The 21,572-nt window shown below is 37.8% G+C and overlaps 2 protein-coding genes across 7 annotated transcripts in view; one reads left to right on the top strand and one right to left on the bottom strand.

Annotated features, from left to right (window-relative positions):
• Positions 1-4,935: 4,935 nt before the first annotated feature.
• The window catches only part of LOC136853600 (uncharacterized), a 192,795-nt gene continuing 176,158 nt past the window's right edge, over positions 4,936-21,572 (bottom strand). For 4 of the 6 annotated variants that reach the window (XR_010857501.1, XR_010857503.1, XR_010857505.1 and 1 more), the window contains 3 exons: positions 10,782-10,992; positions 7,734-7,839; positions 4,936-5,325 (listed from right to left, as the gene is read on the bottom strand). The gene's annotated coding sequence lies outside the window, so the exon portion shown is untranslated. Of the gene's footprint in view, positions 5,326-7,733; positions 7,840-10,781; positions 10,993-13,572; positions 13,701-16,445; positions 16,586-21,572 lie in introns of those variants that run through there. The other 2 variants (XR_010857502.1, XR_010857504.1) reach the window with 2 other exon arrangements.
• On the top strand, positions 15,431-19,128 carry LOC136853603 (beta-1,3-galactosyltransferase 4-like). Its single transcript, XM_067129353.1, has 2 exons — positions 15,431-15,671; positions 15,844-19,128. Exon 2 carries the CDS (start codon positions 16,425-16,427, stop codon positions 17,646-17,648), a length of 1,224 nt encoding a protein of 407 aa, XP_066985454.1. The 5' UTR covers positions 15,431-15,671; positions 15,844-16,424; the 3' UTR covers positions 17,649-19,128.

Genomic DNA, 21,572 nt, shown 5'->3' with positions numbered 1-21,572 from the left:
AGCCTGCGTGATATTGCTCTGTGCATCTCTATTATGAAACTCCATATTAATAATGAAGTTTCTCTTCTCGGCTGCTGATCCATGGCAACGTCAAGTTACAACCAGTGATTTGTTTTCCCACCTGAAGTTCTCAGGCTCCTCCTCACTCATAGAGAAATTTCTTGTGGATTTAACTAGATTTGCTCAACCCACCTTAGCTGTCACAACTTTTACTGCCATTAAATCATAATTATCTTTTAACACTGAAATACAAACATAAGTTTGTAAAAATTAGAGAATTTATCAGTGCCCCGTATGATGATGCAATAATAATCCTGTTCATAAAGGAAAACGAGTAAACATTGTCATTGTGATACATAGTACTGCCCCCAGAAATCCACACTATCTTTTAGATCTCAATGAACGAATCCGTCTGAGAAATTCTAAGTATTTTGGGCATGCATGGTGTTTTTGAGTATCTGAACGTTTTTGTTTTGGAGATTTAACATATATGATATAATTTATATTGTACTTTCATATTCTAGAGTAAATTTACTATGATTGTGTTTTCTGTAAAAAAAAAAAAAATGTGAAATTCGATGAACAAAAGCAAATGAACACTATCACTTTTCGTGCCAACAGTACACAAACTGAAAGGAGTCAGTGCCAGCCATCTCTGGTGAGTTGTTAAGCTACTAGAAACAAGACTGGTGATAGTCATGAGAAAACTGTCACCTTAGTTATACAGCAAATGGCTTTTCAAGCTTAAGGGGCCACAGTGAATCATTTCATTAGCCATGCCTAGACCTTTCAGCAGATTTAGTCACTCACATCAGATGCAACAGTGGACTCACATGGTGCCTCCTTGTAGAGGTGCTAGTGCTATGAGCGTGTCTACTGTGAGAGACAGCTGGTAATCCTGTGAATGTACTCAGTGCAAGACACATGAGAAACAGTGAACCAGAAAATTAACAAAATAATCAAACCAACAATGAAATACAACAACTGGGCCTAATTCTCAGGTTTGCTGTACTGTATGATTGTCAACACGGTGTTCATTCTTTCTTGCTTCTGTCCTCGTGCTTAAGATGTTTAACTCCCAGGCAATTTATCTCTCTCTCTCTCTCTCTCTCTCTCTCTCTCTCTCTCTCTCTCTCTCTCTCTCTCTCTGTAGCCACTGTATGGTTTGCTATACAATATCACTCCCATCATGTTTAATAGTCTACCTTCCCAGCTTTTGCGTACAGGTTTATTCCTCTAACCATGAAAAACAATTTTAATGCAGTGAAAAATATTATGAACTTCACACAGTTCAGTTGGTATTTAAATTTGGAGTCAAATGTACTAACCTGAAACTGGTACCCAACTGTGAGGAGAATATTGCATTAGCTGTGCTATAAGAATGATTTATAGTTCACAAAAATGCCTAGGGAATTCTTATACCTAACACAAGACAATAAACAAAGCTGCTGTTTTAAGGAACAGCAGCAACAAGAAGGCATTTGCTGGACTTCTGATGGCTAAGGAAAAACACACCCATAAAGGAATATTTTGAGAATTAGATAATTTATGCAAAAACTATCACCCAAGCATAAGTAAGGGAAACCAGTTGTGAAATACGTATACGTAGTTAAAAATGTCGGGGAGCATAGAACTAGGGTGCGTATGGTAGAACGCATACATAACGTACTGCTACTGGAGGTGCTGAGAGACTTAGATGCATATCTAGCTAGGTGGGAATGTTGTAGAAGTATGCAATTATTGATCTTGTAATAAAACTAAAACTAATTATGGTAGTCCAGCACAAGACATACATCCTTATGCAGATAATCATGTTAAAGGATTTAAGAAACTAGACTTAAGTGTATCATATATGAATATGAAAACAGTAATGAATAGTTTCTTCTATTTTTTTCTCCTTGCAGATGCGTAGAAGATCATTGTTTCAAGGCATCGTTAATGTGTATATATACGTATAGCTAGACTTGCATAGGGATTCAGTGGCAAGTGAGTATAATTTGTATATGAATTTTTGTTTATTCTCAGTGAAGGTTGATATTTAAATTAGGGGGATACAGGTGTTGTAGAGTAATGATGCACGGTTTCTTTTCACATTTAAAGTAATGTCATCTTGTCAGTGTTGAAAAGCAAGTCCATGTTACACCACAAGCCCATGATTCTCTTAAAGCGCACAGTCATGGTTCTCAGATGTCAGAGCCCGTGCAGTGTTCTGTCTAATACAAAATTGGTAGTCGGTCTGTGAATGCACCATCTGGATCCTACTGGTTCACAGCAATGAAATGCTTTGCTTTTTCATTATCTGCAGTGATATTCACAGCATAGCAGTACCCAATGTTAATTTCATAACAGGATTGCTTGTTAAACTTTTTAAGCTTACAAATCAGGTACTGTACTGGTATTTTTATTTATTTATTCCTTTCCATTTTTCCCTAACAGTTCTAATTTTCCTAATTTAGGTATTGAGATGTTGAAACCTTTAAGTATTTTTTTTCTTTATGCCAACTGTGGCTTGGTCTGCCTTTGCCAGTGCATTGACTTCTATGGGGTACAGTTCAGTGGTCACTGGCCACATTATAACCTTAAGTGATGTTTTCCTTAGCATAACATTCAGTGGTGTTAATTCAGCCTTGATACAGATACAGGCAGAGGAGTGGGTATTTGAGGAGCTCTGCTATTGCAAGCCTTCACAGAAGCATTCTTTCCTGCCCAGTGGGGAGGCAGCATTCTGCTGCCTTCAAGAAATCTGCATCATCTTGAGGCTTCTGGAATACTCAGAAACCTGTAAATGAAAATAGAAGATCCAAAGCTGAAGACTCATTGAAACCTAAAGTTTGGTGTCCTACCAGCTGGCCTCTTGTGGAACCTTACTAGTCGTAAATTAAGATCATTGCATCCCAAATGCTCTTCAGGAGACAGTTATTGAGGATATGAATAGTAGACATTCTCTCTCAGGGGATATTTTAGAAAACAATAAAGGCAGGATAATGGCACCAGTTACAGAAACGAAGATATGACATTGTTATTTAATAAAGGAGAACCAAATTTTAGAAGGCCACAACTGAAACCTTTATTCTCTAATAATGGGTAGTGTCATAGCCTTTGTGCCATGGCCTTCCACTTTCTTGGAGTCGAGTTCTCTTGTTTGTTCCCATGGTATGTTTGATAGATTTGTAAAATGGCTAAGGATGGCTGTTAGTTTTTCAGGAGGTTGCTTTATCCTTATCTTTCATTTACCTTCATCTTTAGTATTCGTTTTCAAAATCACCAGTACTGTCCTTCCTTCAGGTGAAGAGCTCTGTCCTGAAGGGAACATTGACATGGTTGGTGTTGGGGCTTGCTCTGATGGCAATTTTTTTTTTTTTCCGCCATTTTATATTCGTTTTTAATTATGACAATTTTATTTTATTCCTGAACGGGCTGGAGATGATGAACAAAATCTGTGCAGTAATTTTAGACTGCACAGAAATATTAATGAACTTCAGTTGCTTCCAGACGATAAAGTATCATGCACAAAAAATGAAGTTTCTCGAATGAGGCTCAAATCTGAGCTCCTTACTCCTGGCTTCAAGAAACGTTATTTTATTGTAATGCATGTCTCTGCATGTGATGACAGTAATGGAAGTGTTACCATTGGGTCCAAGTTGTCATTGTAAAATATCTCTGTGAAATTGCGAAATTCTCCTAAACTTCTGCCAAAGGAAAGAAACCATGAGTTTCCCTTCTGTCAAAAAGATAACAGACTTTTATGACCTGCAGATTGGGGCATTTGACAAATGCTTTAAGTCGTCAGAACCAGTCAAGCATCAGTCTTATTTTCGCCCATTACCTTGCCATTAATCCTTATTTTCAAGGGTTTTTTTTTTTACTTCAGTTTTCTTCAAATTGTTTGGACCTTCTACCCATTATTTCTCCTATAAACTCAGTGTATTTTGAAATACAAGAAGATATTTCCAGTATGGCTCAGCACTGTCTGGGAATGAGTCATTGTTGCCAACCTTGCCAGGTGCTGTGCCCTCTTGTTTCTTTGAATGTTGACTGGTAACAGAAGTTTTATCAGCGCAACACTTTTTACGATTCAATTGTCCTTTCTCTATGAGTAGATGGGGGATGCCTCTGCTTTTATAGAAGGCTTTAAAAGAGGAAAGGAGTTAGTCTGGCATTGGTACTTTGGTGTGATAGGTTATGCTGAGCTCTTCAAGATTATTTTCATCTTTTCTCTTGGGGACCAGGCAAGAAATATTGTTCATGAGAAAGCTTTTATGTTTGTTTGGAAATTTTTTCATATGGGGAAACTAGTTTTCAATGTACTATAGCATTTGAAAATGAACGAAATTTTTAATAACTGTTTCTTTATGAAACAGTCTAGATTTATTTTTAAAGCTTTGTTTAAAGCTTTTATGTTTGGAAATTTTTAATAACCTCATTTCCAGTTTACAGTCTAAATATTATTATAAAATTTGAAACAATGTCTATATAGATTTTGAACATATTCCTTAATCACTATTAGTTTCTACACAGTATCCATCTGTCTATACATGAGGAATTTGTTTCAGCGTAGCAATATCCTCGGGTATGTACAGTTAAGGCACAGAAAATACAGTTAAAAGTATTTATATCGTTCATATACGATTCTGAATTTTGTTTAATTTTTCAGAACATCCTGCCACTTCGGTGCTGGAGAGGACTGACATCTAGTACAGCATTTGAGTACTACGAAGGTGGAAAACTGTGCCACGAAGGTGGAAGTTTTCAAGTTTTGTGGGGAAGGGGGTTATTGTTGAAGGTAGAGCTACCTGGTAATCCAGGGCTGCTGATTTTTATTTCTGGACCAGAAAGTACAATTTTTTTTCGGTTATTGCAGACATTCGTGTTCCTAAACTTGTGAAGATCCATTTGTTTTTAGTATGTACACCAAAAGGATAAAAATAAACTGCAAATTTTAATTAGCCTTATTTCACTTAATACAGAAAGTCCGAAGGAGGATCTGAAAATGGTATGGTAGTAGCACAGTATAAACGAGCTTGTTAATTTAACAAGTCACCTTAACTGCATCATTTTATGAATTTTGCAGATAATGGAATTTCATTGTACAACCCGGATCTCCTAGTCTGTCCTACTGCAGGGACTCTTGGTAATTCATAAATTTCTCCAATAGCGTCCAACGGCACAATAAAGTAGTCATCTTGCTGAGAGACCACTAGATGCACTGGTTGACAAATCGCTTTTCGTTGTTCCTAGGAAATCCAGGGATGGGAACCCCTTTTTAGTTCATGACGCATGCCTTCGCTTCCCAATGACTCTGGATCAACGCGTAGACGAGTCGACCTGAAAGTATAAATTTCGTTTTAAATTGCATCTTTGTAACACAAAGATTTTCTATAATGTCAGAGAATAGAAAATGTCAGTGAACAGCACTGAATTAAGACGAGCATATATTATGGTATTTTTAGTTGAGGTCAAGACCTGACAGAAAACTCATACATACCACCCCAAATGTCACTAAAGCATAGGAAGTACCCCAAAAGAAAGCAAATCAAGAGAACCCTGCTAAAGTTAGCCCAAGATAAAACTGCAGTACTTGAAAGTGCCAGAAATTTGGACAAGCATGACATACTCGAGACCTCATAGGCTGGGGTCTACACAACGGGAAGCAGTTCATGGTATTACTATAAAGACTCGATACCACTGATCAAGAGCATGAACTACTAGGTACTGGCTACTAAGCATTCAATTAATATAGAATAATGCTTTTGATGAAACCATAAAAAAAGGATACGCCCATAAATAATTAAAGGAAACAAAATTTGAGAAATTAGCCATACCCGGGGCACTAACTTTTAATAACTACAATAAAAGAAACACTAACGTTATGATAAAGTGATAAACCAAAATTAACGGCTAAATAGCCAACTATGTCCAACAGGAAGGCTTGCAAAAATAGATATGGATGGCGATTTCCTATGCACAATACAAAGTAGTGTCATCACAAGACTGTTACATAGTTTTCAGATCATTTAATCGACTGTGGGTATTGGGGTTATAAAAGTTGGATCAGTCAATGATTCAAAAATATTTCCATTCGAATAATGGCTAATCGCAATGGTGCTCGTTGATCTATCATTACGTCAATTATCAGTACTTATTTAAACCTCTAGGAGCAAACCCCGGACTGGCACCTACATAAAATTGGGGAAGTAGGCCTATATAAAGTAAGTACTATCTTATGCATTTTTTCTGTAAGTTTTCGACAAAACAAAGAATCTTGGACAAACAATCTGAGAAACCCTAAAAAATTTAAGCCTAATGAAGTTTCTTGGGGTTAAGGACCGAATGAGGGCCTCCTGATATAATAAACCAAGTCGCTTTTGAGTTGAGTTCTACCCTGACTACCTATTACATCAAGAACTGAACATTTAACAGACATGGCTGATGTTGATAATGATGACTATGGCAATTGATTGTTTGATCTATCTCTCTTCAAGTTGAAAACGCAACTACACTGATCCCAAGATGAACTTCAAAACCTACGTTAAGCACGTGGGCACATCTGTGTCTGCTAAATATGACAGGGTTGGCCAGTGACTTTTTAGGTCTAGACTTTTCAATGGCTTGTGGATAAGGTTTCATATCAACTTCATGGAAAACCTTTCATTTTGATTATTATTGCTTAAAATAACTCTTCCACCTACGTAATATGCATGCAGCGCCATATCTGTGACTATAAAAATGCTTAAGGTTTTTACATTCTCGGCCCTCTCAGACATGGTGTACGTCAAAGTGTGTTTAATAAACTGATTAGCATATACATGAACCTTATATTAAACATTATGTAGCTTACTTGTGTTTTTCACAATCAATATATTCTTTAGGCAATGCGTTGCTATTGAAACAGCCTCAAATTTTTAACTTCTCTCGCTCTCAGCATTGGAAATCACTACAAAAAGCTGGTCTAAAGACCTTTCTTGTACATGCCACAGTAGTGGAATGCTCCACTTTACAAGCCAATGTTTTTTACTTTCAAGCTTAGAAGTTTGCGACACTTGCAATATGGACGTGTATTTACAAAAATGGGGATAGATTCTACTGAGCAGTACCTGCAATTGCATAAAAGGTCATGTTAACTAATGGGCGTGGTTTGGACAGGTCCTGTCGACTTACATTATGTACATGGGGACCAAGTTTCCGTTTTTCTTGGTTCGTTTTGTTTTCGGTTTCTTTTTCAGTACCGCAGCTGATTTTTTACTTGCTACAGATGGGGAAGTATATTTCTGGAGAATTTTAACTTCCTTACTAAGGAATATCACCAAGATACCCTTGTAACCTAGCGGGTCAGTGACCAAAATGACCTTCAAATCCCAGCATTCTTCTCAGCCCAGAAGGCCAAGATGTCTGAGTCTACAAAATTGCTTTGCATAATCACCGGTCAGATCCAATATTGACGATAGCCAATGAACCATGATAAAACTAGATTTTCTTTTACGACTACATTGCCAAAAATGCTTGCCAAAAATGCTTACCAAAAAGCCAATGAAATTACGGTTTCCTAAATTTCCTGTGCGTTTACGTCCAAAGAAAACCATTTCAAAGATTTCAGGAGCTAAACCCATAACCTCTGGTTATTTTGTACATGTAGGCTTATTGTTAAACCAACACCACAGAAAGGATAAAATTCCCCACTAATTTGTTACTGAATTAGTTATTAGAATTTAACATCAAGGTTCTCAATAACTTACTTTTCCAGTACTGACCCCTCGACCTTTCTTGCCAGTTATGCAGATCTGGGGTTACTCAAAAGCCTAGACGCATAGAGGACGCCGCTGATGACTATTCACTGGGAATCTGAAAAAGGAAAATGGAAATATTAATTCTCTTAAGGTATGAAGGCCTAATAACAAACAGGTGAGAGGCTACACTAAATATAGGCAAGGTTATAAAACTTTCAAGGGGAACTATACCTATGATCGAAAACATTTAACAATTCTATAGTATTTCTCTGAACTTTGCCACAGTTACCTAGTAAACTTTCGTACGTTCTCCCCTGGTAGCCTAATCTACTTTGTTTCATTTTCTCTTTGTCCACTTCTCGATCAAAAAGTATCCAGATTAACTGCACACTCTTGCCAAGTTTTCCTTAAATGACTAATACAGAACTACCGAGTTTTTCGACACGGAACTTACTGTGACGTAAGCAGCTCTGGCCAACCAGAAGCTGCCTACACACACACACACACACACACACACACACACGTGTGAAGCAGCATCTTTTAAAACTGTTCATTTACTATAGAATTTACGAAATCTGAAACGACCATAAAATGTGAAAATTCAATCATTCATAGCATACTTTATCTGTACCTAATAAAAAAAAAACTAATTTGGAATTGCCAAACTTCGTCATATCCCCAAGAACCAAAACAGGCTTAGTGTAGGTGTATACAATCAGTTATCTAGACAGTCCTACCTGCTCCTATGTCAATCATTTCCTGTGGCACCCACGGCGATACATAGGGCCTCTATAGGAACTCACGCCACCACACTGTCCTAGGCTAACCGCCTCATTGTCCTCAACCACGTCTCCTCTGGCCTACCTCGACCTCTACCAAGGACAACTCACCCTGGTGTATCTCGTACTATTCCCTGTCTTCTATGCATGTGGCCTAGCCACTTCTAGCGTGAGACCTTAACATACTCATCGACCTACTACACCCCCGTTACTTCTAATTCTGTTATTTGATATCCTATTCCTCCAATTAATTTCTAATATTCTTCTGGACGCCTTATTTTCAAATGCTATGAATTTATTATCCAAAGTCACTGTACTGTACCAGGACTCATGCCCATAAATCAAAATACTCCTAACCATTGCCTTATGAATTCTGGATTTTTGTATGCACAGAAAAATTGCTATTCAAAAATTTTTAAGCATTCCCATTGCCTAATGAGCCTTTTTTAATATTTCCATAAATTCTGTGCTCAAGAGAACCATCCTTATCTAAATAAGTACCTAAATATTTAAACTTACTTGCTTAACAACCATGCCTTCAATTAGACAATCCTGTGCATTTTCAATATTCATATTCTTGATTTCAGTTTTTCCACTATTAATGACCAAACCAACCTTTCGACCTACACTGACCAGACAATCCAGCACACACCGCATGTTTTCTGGTCCTTTGCAGATCAACACTTTATCAGCATAATCAAGGTCAAGAAGTTTCCCATTTTCTCCCCAGAGTATACCTGCATCCATTTCTCTTTTAACCCTTCTCATACAAACTAAAATCAATTGTAACGGATTTATGGAAGAAGTCCTTTAAGCTCGAGTTAGACTCGAATTATTATGCATATAACAAATATTACTAGACTATAGCAATTGACATTTTTCTGTTATTTTACTTGCTTTGCAAGAATTTAAAGTAATACTTTGTCGGCCGGCTGTAACTAAGCTGTAATTGACCTTTGAAGACTACACGACTTTAATTACCTAACGCGGCGAGCCCTCCACCCGCCTCCATAGCTAATACGGCAAAATTGTAACCAGTAAACAGCCCTACAGTACGTTAGGTTGGTATTTTTGATTATATTTTTAGGGGTGTTTACTGGTTATACTTTGCCGTATTAGCTATGGAGGGGGGTGGTGGGCTGGCTGCGGAATGCCGGCTTAGATCTACACTGTCGGTAGTGTAGTCTTCAAAGGTCAATTACAGCCGGCCGACAAAATATTACTTTAAATTCTTGTAAAGCAAGTAAAATAACAGGAAAACGTCAACTGCCATGGTCTAGCTCACCGCGGACAGCAGGCTTAGAATTACCGGCATAGTCACCTTGCTTGGCAATGGCCCGTGCAGGGCTAGTTATTAAATTAGCCAGTCGGTAAAATCGCAATTCCATCTGCATAGTTTTCGGAATGTTTTGTCATATATGGCCCATCATATGGCTAAATTACCTTCAAGGGGCATATCAAAAGGTAGAACAATAGGGTAGCTCCGCGTCGCCGACGGCACTATAACTTGACTTTTTCTACAGTTTTTTGGTTGCTAATTATGAATTTACCTTTCATTTTTGGCGCTCGAGTCTAATTAACCTGTAATTAACCCCCGAAGTCCATCCAACAAAGGGTTTCCATACGCGATCTTCACAAGAAGGAGCACGGCTACGTCCGTTTCGAACGGTTCATATCCCGTCCGGCAAGTGCAATAACTTGTTAACGTATGGGTACCCAACATCTCCCCCCCGGGCCAGTACTAAACACGACGAAGGGACACTCCATTTGGCCGACAACAAACAGATGCACCGCCAGTATCAGAACCCCTAAAAGTGTAGAAAATACAGTTGAGGAGGTAAAAACAGGCGCGGAGCTAATATATAGTATTACCCCATAAAATTTTCAGCAAATAAAAAATATCACATTCCCCTAAGCACTCACTGGTCTTGGTAAGGACACTATGCATTTCTGACAGCCAGTCACATACCTTCAGGTACTACATAACTGAGACAGAAAATTAACAAAATGTCTGGCGTGGTCAGTTTTACTTCTTTGCTCTGAACCCTTTTGCACAAATGGCATTCTGCTCTGGGAAGCTACCCTGCCTGAACATTTTAAAAGAACCATTCCAATCTGATATCACTGGGTCCAGTAAGTGGTCTCCATTTTTTCACTTGTCAGTTTGTAGTTAACACAAATAGCCCTCCTAAAATCAAGAAATATTAAGTAATGGAAGGCCAATTTATACAACCAACACCATTCACCTAAACAGAAAATCTTGTTCAACCCGACTTACCTCCAGTTGATCGACAGCGTTCCTCTACCTTCCATCATCCATGTTTAGAACTACTTGGGAGTTTTCAGACAAAGAACCTTCTGTGACGTAAGGAGGAGCTCCTTAGCCAATCAGAAGCCTCCGACACACACTACCTTGCTGTTGCCTTCTTTCATTGGCTGCCGAAGTCGACACAGAGGGCGCCCATTTCGTTGTCTTCTTGTAGGAGGGTCTGGGGGTAAAAGCAACCATGTTACATTTTAAACAATTCTTTGGGTGGTTCAATTAATAAGGAATTCAATAATAAACTCGGAAAATTGGTCATACAATAGGCCTTGATGAAAATACACCCACGCATAGCATATATATATTTTTTCTTTTAATTTCCTGTAAATAAAACTACTTAAATCATGCACAAACGATGTCATATCCCCGAAAACCAAGGCAGTTCACTGTGGGTGGGTAGACCCATTCAGCTCTACTGGATAATCCTTCCTGCTTCTCTTACATTGTATTTGAAAATAAAATCAGCACAGTATCATCTTTCTCTTTCTCAGCGAGAGAGACAGAGATGCTGTGCTGATTTTATTTTTTAATACAATGTAAGAAAAGCAGGAAGGATTATCCAGAACTGAATGGGTCTACCCACTCACAATGAACTGCCTTGGTTTTCGGAGATATGACAGCGTTTGTCTGATCCAAATCACTATATATATATATATATATATATATATATATATACATATATAAGATTTGCAGTTATGCAAAGTAATTGTTATAAAGCTTAATAATTTACGAAAACAGAATTCAGCAGTTACTAGAAACTACCGTACAGTACATTTAACAAAACTTATTTACATTTTCAAAAATCTACTTTGTATAAAAATGTGAAAAATAACTTATGAAATTTTCAGTTACAGATCTAACTGGAAGCAGACGAACTGCAAAAGGGGAAACAGGACTAAAAGGAGATCACAGTGCAATTAACAAATGGGAAAACGGAACAATAAAATGTTTTAAATGCATAAAAATTACATGTAAACATTTTCATTGCAATACTCGTAAATTGAACTAAATCGGTATCCTTTGACTTAATTCACCTTTCCCAGAGGTCTTTAATTTTGTAACAGCAATAAATCGGGCTCCTGATTCAAATGCTTCTAAGTTCTTGAGGGAGCAATTCCAGAGAATTGTTCGTTTTCAGCAATGAGAGAGACATATTGTTCTACGGTAATCTCTGCCTCTCTCTGGATATAGAAAACGATAAAATTGAAGGGTAGACCTAGGTAACTTTACTCGCTGTTTACAAACTCCTCCAGTCGTACTATTTTAGGGGGACCTCCCTTTTCTAGGATATTTTCCTCTGCTGTTGGTCACGAAAACGACAGGTCACATAATAAACTTCCATAAATTTGATTATGAATCGCATCTTGAGGAAAAAATCTTGATTAAAAGTGGTATTATTTCACGTTATTTGGTCATTCTTTCAGTTAGTTTACAGATGCAAACAGACATTGCCACCTCCCTGGCATCCAGTGACAAGGCGGACATAGCAGAAGGGCCTTGGACAGGAACTGATGAAGCAGTGAAGGGAATAGTTCCTCTATCTTCTCTCACTACTTCAGAAGCAAAGCAAACAGCAACGACTATGTCTTTGTAAGTCATTGGTGGCTACAAGGGTTTGATAAGGTTAAACTGAGAGGGTTTATCTGGGTTGCCCAACTCAGGTCAGATATTTAACAACGCCCTTGTTCGTGTTGGGGCAGCAGGCACCGGGGTATGAGAAGTGATACAGGCCAGGGAATGCCCAGCGTCCAAACACTACGCCACGCCCTCTCAAACGTTGTCTCTCATCCTCACAGAGGTGGGGGGACAGGGAAAAATGACCAATGGTAGAGGGACAGAAGCTGGAGCCAGCATGAATACAAGGAGGCTATACCACAGACCTATTACCTTCAGAAGACACCAATGATATCCTCTTCATTTCCTCCTTGAAACATATCTCCCCACTGAGGAGGTTAGGTTAAGCAATGAGAGCGCAAATACAGTACACCCACCCACAGTACCAACCATAGAGAAATTGACACTATGCATATTGTGTACAGGGGCAGCTACTCAAAACCCTCACAATAAGGAGACTGTCAATTTAAAACCTTATTTCCAAGTTGAACCAATCCTGCACCAGGTGCATATCCACATACAGACAAGGGTTTGTATTGGATTGTTTGAGGCATGTGATGTAAAACATCAAGAGACTCTAACAATATACTATGGATATCCTTACAGAGAACTAAAACGTGCTAAGAGCAACCATCTGTACCTATAAATGTGCGTCATGTGAATTATGTATATAGATTTTGAGTACAATTCTTTTGTGCATATTATTTTACTTATCAGTTTTCATGGTTTAGTATTCAGTATTAAACATGTTCAGTATATTGATTAACATGTTGCCTTAAGAGGCAAATGTATTACCTGTTTATACACACACACACTCACACATACTCGAGACTAGGCTATGTCTCGAAAGCTATACAAGATTAGCCAACGTCTTTGGAAGAAAATTGATTTTTATAACTTATCTGTTACTTTAATACTAATATTAGTAATAAAACAACAGACTTGTTTACATTATAGCTACACTTCTAATTGATAGATGCAACTCATACCTTGTATGAAAACCAACATTGAAAAATGTAAACAATGGCGTATAGAAGGGGTTTCGCTGGCGCCATGATAGTTCATAGTCCAGTGCTGATGAACGCTTGCAGTTTTCCAAATTCAAACTTACAAACAATTGCAACAGACTCACGTAATGATGTCGCATAAAACTCAACAGACTCTTCTATTGGCATGGATACAGATATGCACTGGGGTTATATAATACTGGGAAGACTTCTGGACAAGTTGCCATGTTCTTCCCTAAAGCAACATTTCCACACCACAGTCCCACACACACCTGTTACCTAACACAGTTCCCGGTCTCCCACCTCATCACAGTGACTTTATTTCAACTTCATTATCTTAGTTAACCGTAGATAATGTTCAATTTCCACCATTAAACGTCAACTTTTGCTTTACACACTGGAAAAGTATTGTACTAATTGCTGTGTTATGCACTTTAGATCTCTACGAAGAAGAATAAGGAAGGTTGGTAGCACCTAATACTTGTTGTCGAAATCACACGAAGAAACAGCAATATATCTTATGTGATATTTATTTTAAAAAGGAAGAGATATTTCCAATGGATAGATAGATAGATAGACAGATGCACGCGAGTTGCATTCTACTGGGGTGATTGTATCCCGTGTCAATATTCCTCTCGCGGGAAAATAATTAGGAGTATATATTCGCCTCATAATTAGGAAGGGCGGCATTGACCCTTGTAGTCAAGCAGTCACTGGAATTAATGAGCGAGTTACATCAACGTGCGTGTGCTTCCTGGCAGATTTTGATCACATACACCTGGTCACCTCATTAAATTTGGCCGTGACTCCGTGCTTCTTTGGATAGGTGACTCAACCTCTTTATAGTGATCAGTAAGATGATTTTAGTAAATATCAAGGTTTATATGAGTTTTTGGGGAGCATTAGCCTAGGTTATTTTAGTGTGAAAAATTTCGATCAGCTGGTAACATTCTTCTTCTTACAAAGGCCAGCTGAAGTTTACTGTAAAAAATCAGCAGCAGTTTACCATTAGCCATACACAGCTCAGAAGACAATTTATGAAATTAACCGTCTGTATGTACGAAAAAATATGTCATGTACTTTTTATTACTTATAGGAAAGTGGGCTAAAGTGTGAACAACTGTACTGACCCTCGCCATGCGTAAGTATTAGGTTGGACTACGGCTTCCAGACCTATGCCTAAATCACCCGGGGATTATTACCTTTCGGTACATCGTTTCCGTATGTAATCAGAGTTACATGTACAGTGTACGCACACATATACAGTTTGTGCATGCAAGCATATGTTCCACGTATAGTAATAACTATGTATAAATATTTCCAAAGTTAAATTCTAGTACATGTAGACAAAATTCACTTTGAGCAAAAGGTTACACACACACAGAATAATAGGGTAATTTTCAATCATCGGTGCGATTAATTTTGGCACTTTACACGTGAACAGGTAAATTATGGAACTTTTCATACTGACGCAATTTGCTCACTTTTAAAATAGACTTACTTAATTAGGGCATTTTAACCACCTGTATATAGACCTACATTTGTTTTTAACCTCATTTTTGTTCCCCAGACAGAATTCGCGGAAGCATCACCACCGCTTTTTCTTATTGACTCACTATTCGAGAGACATGATGACAGCAGTATATCTTTAATGAAGGGTTGAAGAATATGCTTTAATATTCGTGACCCAGATTCGTAAATAGTGATTTTTTCTCGTCCTCAAATTGTCATTTTATTTTTGTCTTTTAGCGTGATTCAGCTGCTTTCATCTCCCGTTTGAAAATGGACTTTTTATTTTTCTTTACACAGCCAGTTTGCCTTGACGGAAAGATTGTCTTCCAATCTCCTGGGTAGGATGATAAGAGCAATTCTCCAGGCTGGTATTTGTCGTCTAGAAAGAAATTCTGTTTAGCCTAGTTTAGCTTGAAACTAAGCAGAAGACTCGTTTTCTATTTCACTCGGTGGGCGTGGCTACCTTACAGTTATACGTAGTCATAGCGACCGAGCCTACAGGTACAGGTGTGTGAGAGAGTGTATATTGCAGAGTGAAGGTGAAGAAAATCCCTTTGTGTGAACTGGTTCGAAAACGATTCTTTTTTTTTCAGGGTCCGTTGTCGCGTCCGTAAATAAAGCCCAAATGTCGAAGCCGGCTTTCCACGGACACGGCAGCTTTAAATACACGATGACCAGTGGCAGGCAGCTCCTGCTGTCAGTGCTGACGAAGGTAAGAGATTTCAACTTCCCAACATTTCTCAAGGTCGTGTAAAAAGGGAAGTTTTCGGTGTACTGACGGTTAGTTACATAACTTTTCCTTCTGCTGGGAAATGATTTGATGCGTACAATGGTAAATTGTAATTAAAATGTGCTTTCTTAATGGTAAATCTTTGCATTTTCAGACTCTGTGAAGGAGAAAACGTCACGAACCTAATCCCGGGTGAGGTTACCTCAGATCACGTGTTGCCTTCAAAACAATGGAAGAAAACAGCTGATCGCATCATTGGGGTTTTTGGGATGAAACACACTACATATGACGTTTCTTCAAGTTTCATTTTTCTGTATCGTTTAATAACTGTGAAATCGTCTAAAACATGACGTAGTGTATGTTATTTGTAGAAATGGACCTTATCTTACGTGAAAAGTGAAAGTTTCATTACCACTTGTTAATATAACATCCCAAAATGTTCGTGAATGTAAAATTACTGAAGATTTTGGATAATTTTATCCATAGATATACATTTAACACTCACTATATATCAAAATGATAGAACTTTAGGTTTTTTAATATGAATCAGTTTGAAAACATAAAGGTGTGTGTTTTAACATAAAAGGTGTTTTTTAACAATATAAAGGTGCTTCTTGAAAACATGGTGTTTTTTAAAAACATGTAGGTTTTTTTTTGGAAAACAAAGGAGTTTTTTTAACATGCTCAAATTGCGTTTAGACACTAACCAAGCCAGTTCATGCTCTGAGAAAGAAAATGTTAATGAACTTAAGATACCTCAGAAACCAATTATGGGAGTTTAAACATTCCTTGTCACGCCCAATGATGTCAACGAACAGATCAGGTCTCTGGTGCTGTCACCCTACGAGTTTCGCGTTGGTGTCTCTCACTGTAATCTCATTCTACCTCATTGTCCTTTGGGCTGGCTTCCTCCCGAGCAGGAATGACCACGACCCAGCGCCCTTGAGTGCAAGTCCGTTATATCCGACACCCGGCCCTCTGCTGGACCTGAAAGACTTCGAATACTTGATTAACAACGACGTCTGCGGGAGGGATGACGTCTTCGCTACTGTGATCATCCACACGCATCCGGCCAACAGGGAAAGGAGAGACAGCATGCGCAAGAACATTCCTTCGCCCGACCTCCGTGACCTGGGGGTGAGACGGGTGTTCCTGCTAGCCAGGGCGGAGTGGAACGACCAGGACCTGTATCGCAGGACGCCTCAGGAGTACATCAACGACGAGAACATGTTGCACAAGGACATCGTGCAGGGGAATTTCAAGGAGCACTATCGTAACCTCACCTACAAACACGTCATGGGTCTACAGTGGGCGACGAGGTATTGTCCCACGGCCAAGTACGTCATCAAGATGGACGACGACATCGTCGTCGACTTGTACCAGTTTCGAGACAGGCTAAGGACGCGATACCCTGAGAGGAGGAATCTCATCTTGGGATTACTCCAGATGGATTCCAAGCCCGTCAGGAACGTGAAGAGCAAGTGGTACGTCAGCGAGGAGGAGTTCCCGGGAGATTACTACGCCCCTTTTATGTCAGGGTGGGCTTACGCCATGACGCTTGACGCAGCAAATGCTATCGTGCTAGAAGCTGCCAAATTACCTTACTTCTGGATCGACGACGTTCACGTCACAGGGACGTTAGCTGAGAGAGTTGGTGTGAAGAGAGAAGGACTCAATCGTTTTTACACCATCCACGTCGAGCATCTCAAATGCTGCCTAGACCAAGAACGCAGCTCAGACTTCGTCTGCGACTACTTCGTAGGGCCTTGCGAGGGCGACTTCGTCGTCATGAGTAGGGCATTGGCTCACGCGAGGTCATGCTACGTCAACCCTTGCATGAGGCGCCCCCCGGAGGCCAGTATAAGCAAGACCTGCATCATTGCAAAGCAGCCTCGGCCTTACGCCCCCTTGGGGAAAGGGCAGGGGGAGATCGTTCAGGTGTTCAGGCGAGAGAGTTGAGAAGGAATCTTAGTCGTTCAGTAATTCATATTCCTGACGAGGGAATGTTCGTAACCCGTCCATCCGTGTCAATTTTTATTAAGATGTGTAAAAATTTCCATGAACATTCATGAATTCCATGTGAATCTCATGTGATTATACTTAAAGAATGTGATGTTTGTAGGCATAAAAGTTAATGACAGCTATATTCTATATATAAAACTGTCCGTTACTTCTAGGAAAATTATAGGCCTAGTGTACTGTCTATACATGTCATTGTTTCTCGGAATGTGTAAAAATGTACATAAACATTCATGAATGCCAAGTGAATCTCATGTGGTTCTACCGAAGAATGTGATGTTTGTAGCCATATAAGTTAATGAAAACTACATCCTATATATAAAACTGTGTACTGCTTCTAGGAAAATTATAGGCCTAGACCACAGCTGAAATGTGTTAATCTGTCCAAACTCCAAAATGGTGCTAAGAACCAGTAAGAACAGATAATAGAAAATAGGATAGATAATTTAATTATATACTGATTAGATGTTTAACTCGCCACAGAGATTTTTAAAAAATTGTCTTTAAGGTAGCTTATTTTTCTAGTCATATGTGCTGAGAATGATTCTTGATCTTTTTTTAAAGTGAACTGACATAGTTTTACTGTTATCTGAGTGAATTTTAATTGTTATCGGTAGCCATGAGCAAAAATAATTCATTTATTTCCCACAGTATTTCTTATGATAAGTTTCAATAATTAGTTTTTTTTACTGGATATTAACTTTGGAATTTTACTAAATATTCTGATATATTATTTATAATGTTACAAGTACTTTGAAAGAGTTTTTCTTTAAAGCTTAATTGGAATAAAATGTAGTAATGTATTACGTTTGTTATAATACTTTTCGTTTCAAAGTAAAATGTTTGATGTTTATTGTTTAAAATGTTTTATTTAGACGATTAAAATGTGATTTTTTGGCGTTCGTTACCGAATACAAAGCCCAACTATGCAGTTATAGTATGCTCTCTCTCTCTCTCTCTCTCTCTCTCTCTCTCTCTCTCTCTCTCTCTCTCTCTCTCTCTCTCTCTCTCTCTCTCTCTCTCTCTCATATCTATTTATAAACATACAGTCATCATAGCCTTTTCAAACTTACAGATAAATGAGCATAGGTATTAAATTGTTGAAAGTCTAAATACTTAATAAAATTGTTGAAAGTAAATATTTTTATTAAACTGTTGAAAGTCTGAATAGTTTATCTTAAAAAGTATAATGAATGTGCCCAAGTTCTTTCAAGAACAATTAAAATAATATTTTTGTGTTACAAGCCAAAATTGGTTATCAGCGATTTGTTGAGTCTACGAGGGGAATATAATCTCGTTAAAATTGACCTTTTTCAAAATCTGAGTGCTGCACTGTTTTCTTGTTTAACTTTGTAATTTTGCAAAAAGCGACTGAAGGTTTTCTGTGAGAAATAAACTTTAAATAAATAAATCTTCGTGTTCTGAATTTTTATTTTTTGCCTAGCATTAAAGAAATCAGTGAAAAAGTCATGCTAATTATTAATTTATTCATAAATGAAGAGGTTTTTGTGTGAGAAATAAATTGTATTTTCATGTGTATTGATTTCATTTGCCCAGCATTTAATAAATTAATGATTAATGATAAATTTATTCATAAAAATCTGTCAGTTCATTTGGTCCCTGTCATCCAAAAAAATCCTAAACCTTTATCAACAAAAACCAAATAATTTCTTTGTCAAAGGTGGCTTTGGTTATAGACATGGGCGTTAAATTCATCTAACATTGGCCCTCCAGTCAATAGGCCTATCTGGGTAAGGAGGTCCACATACGCTTATTTTTCTTTTTCAGATTAATATCTTCACTTACGGGCTTCTGTAACGATGACTGGCATTGCTGGCTTTTCAAAGCTGGATTAATCTTTTTTAAAAAGGCAACAATAGAATACAAACACTTTTGTAAACTCCTCTAGCGATCAGTAAGTTTATTTAGCTTAATAAATTTTCCAAGTTTGTGTTGCTTGCTAATTTACGTTTGTTTTCATCTTTTTCTTCTTCTTTTATACATCAGTATTACTTATCATGACAGGATTTCACTACGGTATCCGTGACAGATACTGTTAAATGAACGTTTCTTACATAGGGATACACTTTAACGTTGTATCGAATAAGTGCAAAAAGTTGTAAAGTCTACATAAAAAGTATCCCCTCCAATGTTTTAAAGAAAACTGGATTAACTGACAGCTCCATAGAAAATGTGATAGTCTCGTGTATGGTCGTTAGTTTAAAAGTAGAGAAGATATAACTTATTCTTACGATTTTGCTAAGGATTCGTCTCATATTTATTAATGGTGAGCAGAACGATGTCATTAACCATAATTCCGTACTTAACTAGGACAGGAGTTACTGTGCATGATAAAATAAGTTGTATGAAATACGCTTGGTAACACGAGACAACGCGGAATTCAAAAGCAAAGATACCAATTTGAACAAAGGTTTGTTTGGCGATTTTATACACTCTAGATCTTTACGTTATATTTATCTAGTCCCCGTGTTAATTCATATATCAGTGAGAAAGTGAAGATGGCTGTTCAAAGGCTGGCAAGGCAGAATAGCAACATTAACGATCCGTTTGCAAAAGTACTAGCTCACCACTTTTATTTTTGTCCATAATCTAGACTCATTAAATTTTATTACTTTCGAGCTTCTTATGCTTTTCCTTAGATAAAACGCGTTTATATCATTACTTTTATTGACGTTCGAATGAGTAATCGTAATGACTAATGTTTAAAATGCAATAAAACACGCCTTTATCTGCACCTCTTCAAGTTCCATTCACAAAACTCTCATCTTTCGGATGCGTTCTAAAACCGGCGCTCGTATCTGACTTCCTGTCTTTGAGAAAAAGACCATAGTTGCTCCAAAAACAAAAAAAAAAAAAGCTTTGATAGTAAAATAGACGGATGCCGGTAAGCACAAGGGAAGTGTTTTTATCACAAGCCAACCGAAAATTAATTCGCGGTGACACTATAGTATGATAACTGAACAATGCCGGATACGTGCTCTTGACTCACTATCTCTGCCATCGCGTGAACTACCAAGCTGAATCACGCAGACCTTATATTTAGACGTATATATATATATATATATATATATATATATATATATATATATATATATATATATATATATATATATATATGTGTGTGTGTGTGTGTGTGTGTGTGTGTGTGTGTGTGTGTGTGTGTGTGTGTGTGTGTGTGTGTGTGTGTGGGAATATGATAAAATAATCAACACACAACCACGTGTGAAACAGAAATAAATTTCTGACACATCAGGATCGAACCCAGGTCTCTCAATTGAAAGGCAAGTGCGTTGCCCACTAGGCCACACAAGTCAAAAAGATTTTGGAACACGTTCCAACTTGTTTTTGACTTGTGTGGCCTAGTGGGCAGCGCCCTTGCCTTTCAATTGAAAGACCTGTGTTCGATCCTGATGCGAGTCAGAGATTTATATGTGTGTGTGTATTTATTTATATAAGAAAAAAGGGTAAAAGATCTTACAACAAACAACTGACTCAAGGCTTTGAACGGGGAGAGAGAAGGAATTCTTGTCCAGTTCTGTTTTGTGAACGGAACTGCATTTATTTAACCTACTTGAGAGAGAGAGAGAGAGAGAGAGAGAGAGAGAGAGAGAGAGAGAGAGAGAGAGAGAGAGATATACTTCGACGTCTAAGCTATAACTTTTGTGGTGAACTTGCAAACCCTAGACCTAGCCCTCACCGTTAATTACGAAAAAGTGGAAGCTTTCTAGCTATGAATAATAATAATAATAATAATAATAATAATAATAATAATAATAATAATAATAATAATAATAATAATAATAATGATAATCAAGCTTTTTAGAATCCAGATTCCAGAGAAAC

The sequence above is a fragment of the Macrobrachium rosenbergii genome, chromosome 27 (genome assembly GCF_040412425.1).
Source record: "Macrobrachium rosenbergii isolate ZJJX-2024 chromosome 27, ASM4041242v1, whole genome shotgun sequence".
Taxonomy (NCBI): Eukaryota; Metazoa; Arthropoda; class Malacostraca; order Decapoda; family Palaemonidae; genus Macrobrachium; species Macrobrachium rosenbergii.
The sequence above is the reverse complement of the archived record's forward strand: the minus strand, read 5'-3'. Positions and strand labels throughout refer to the sequence as shown.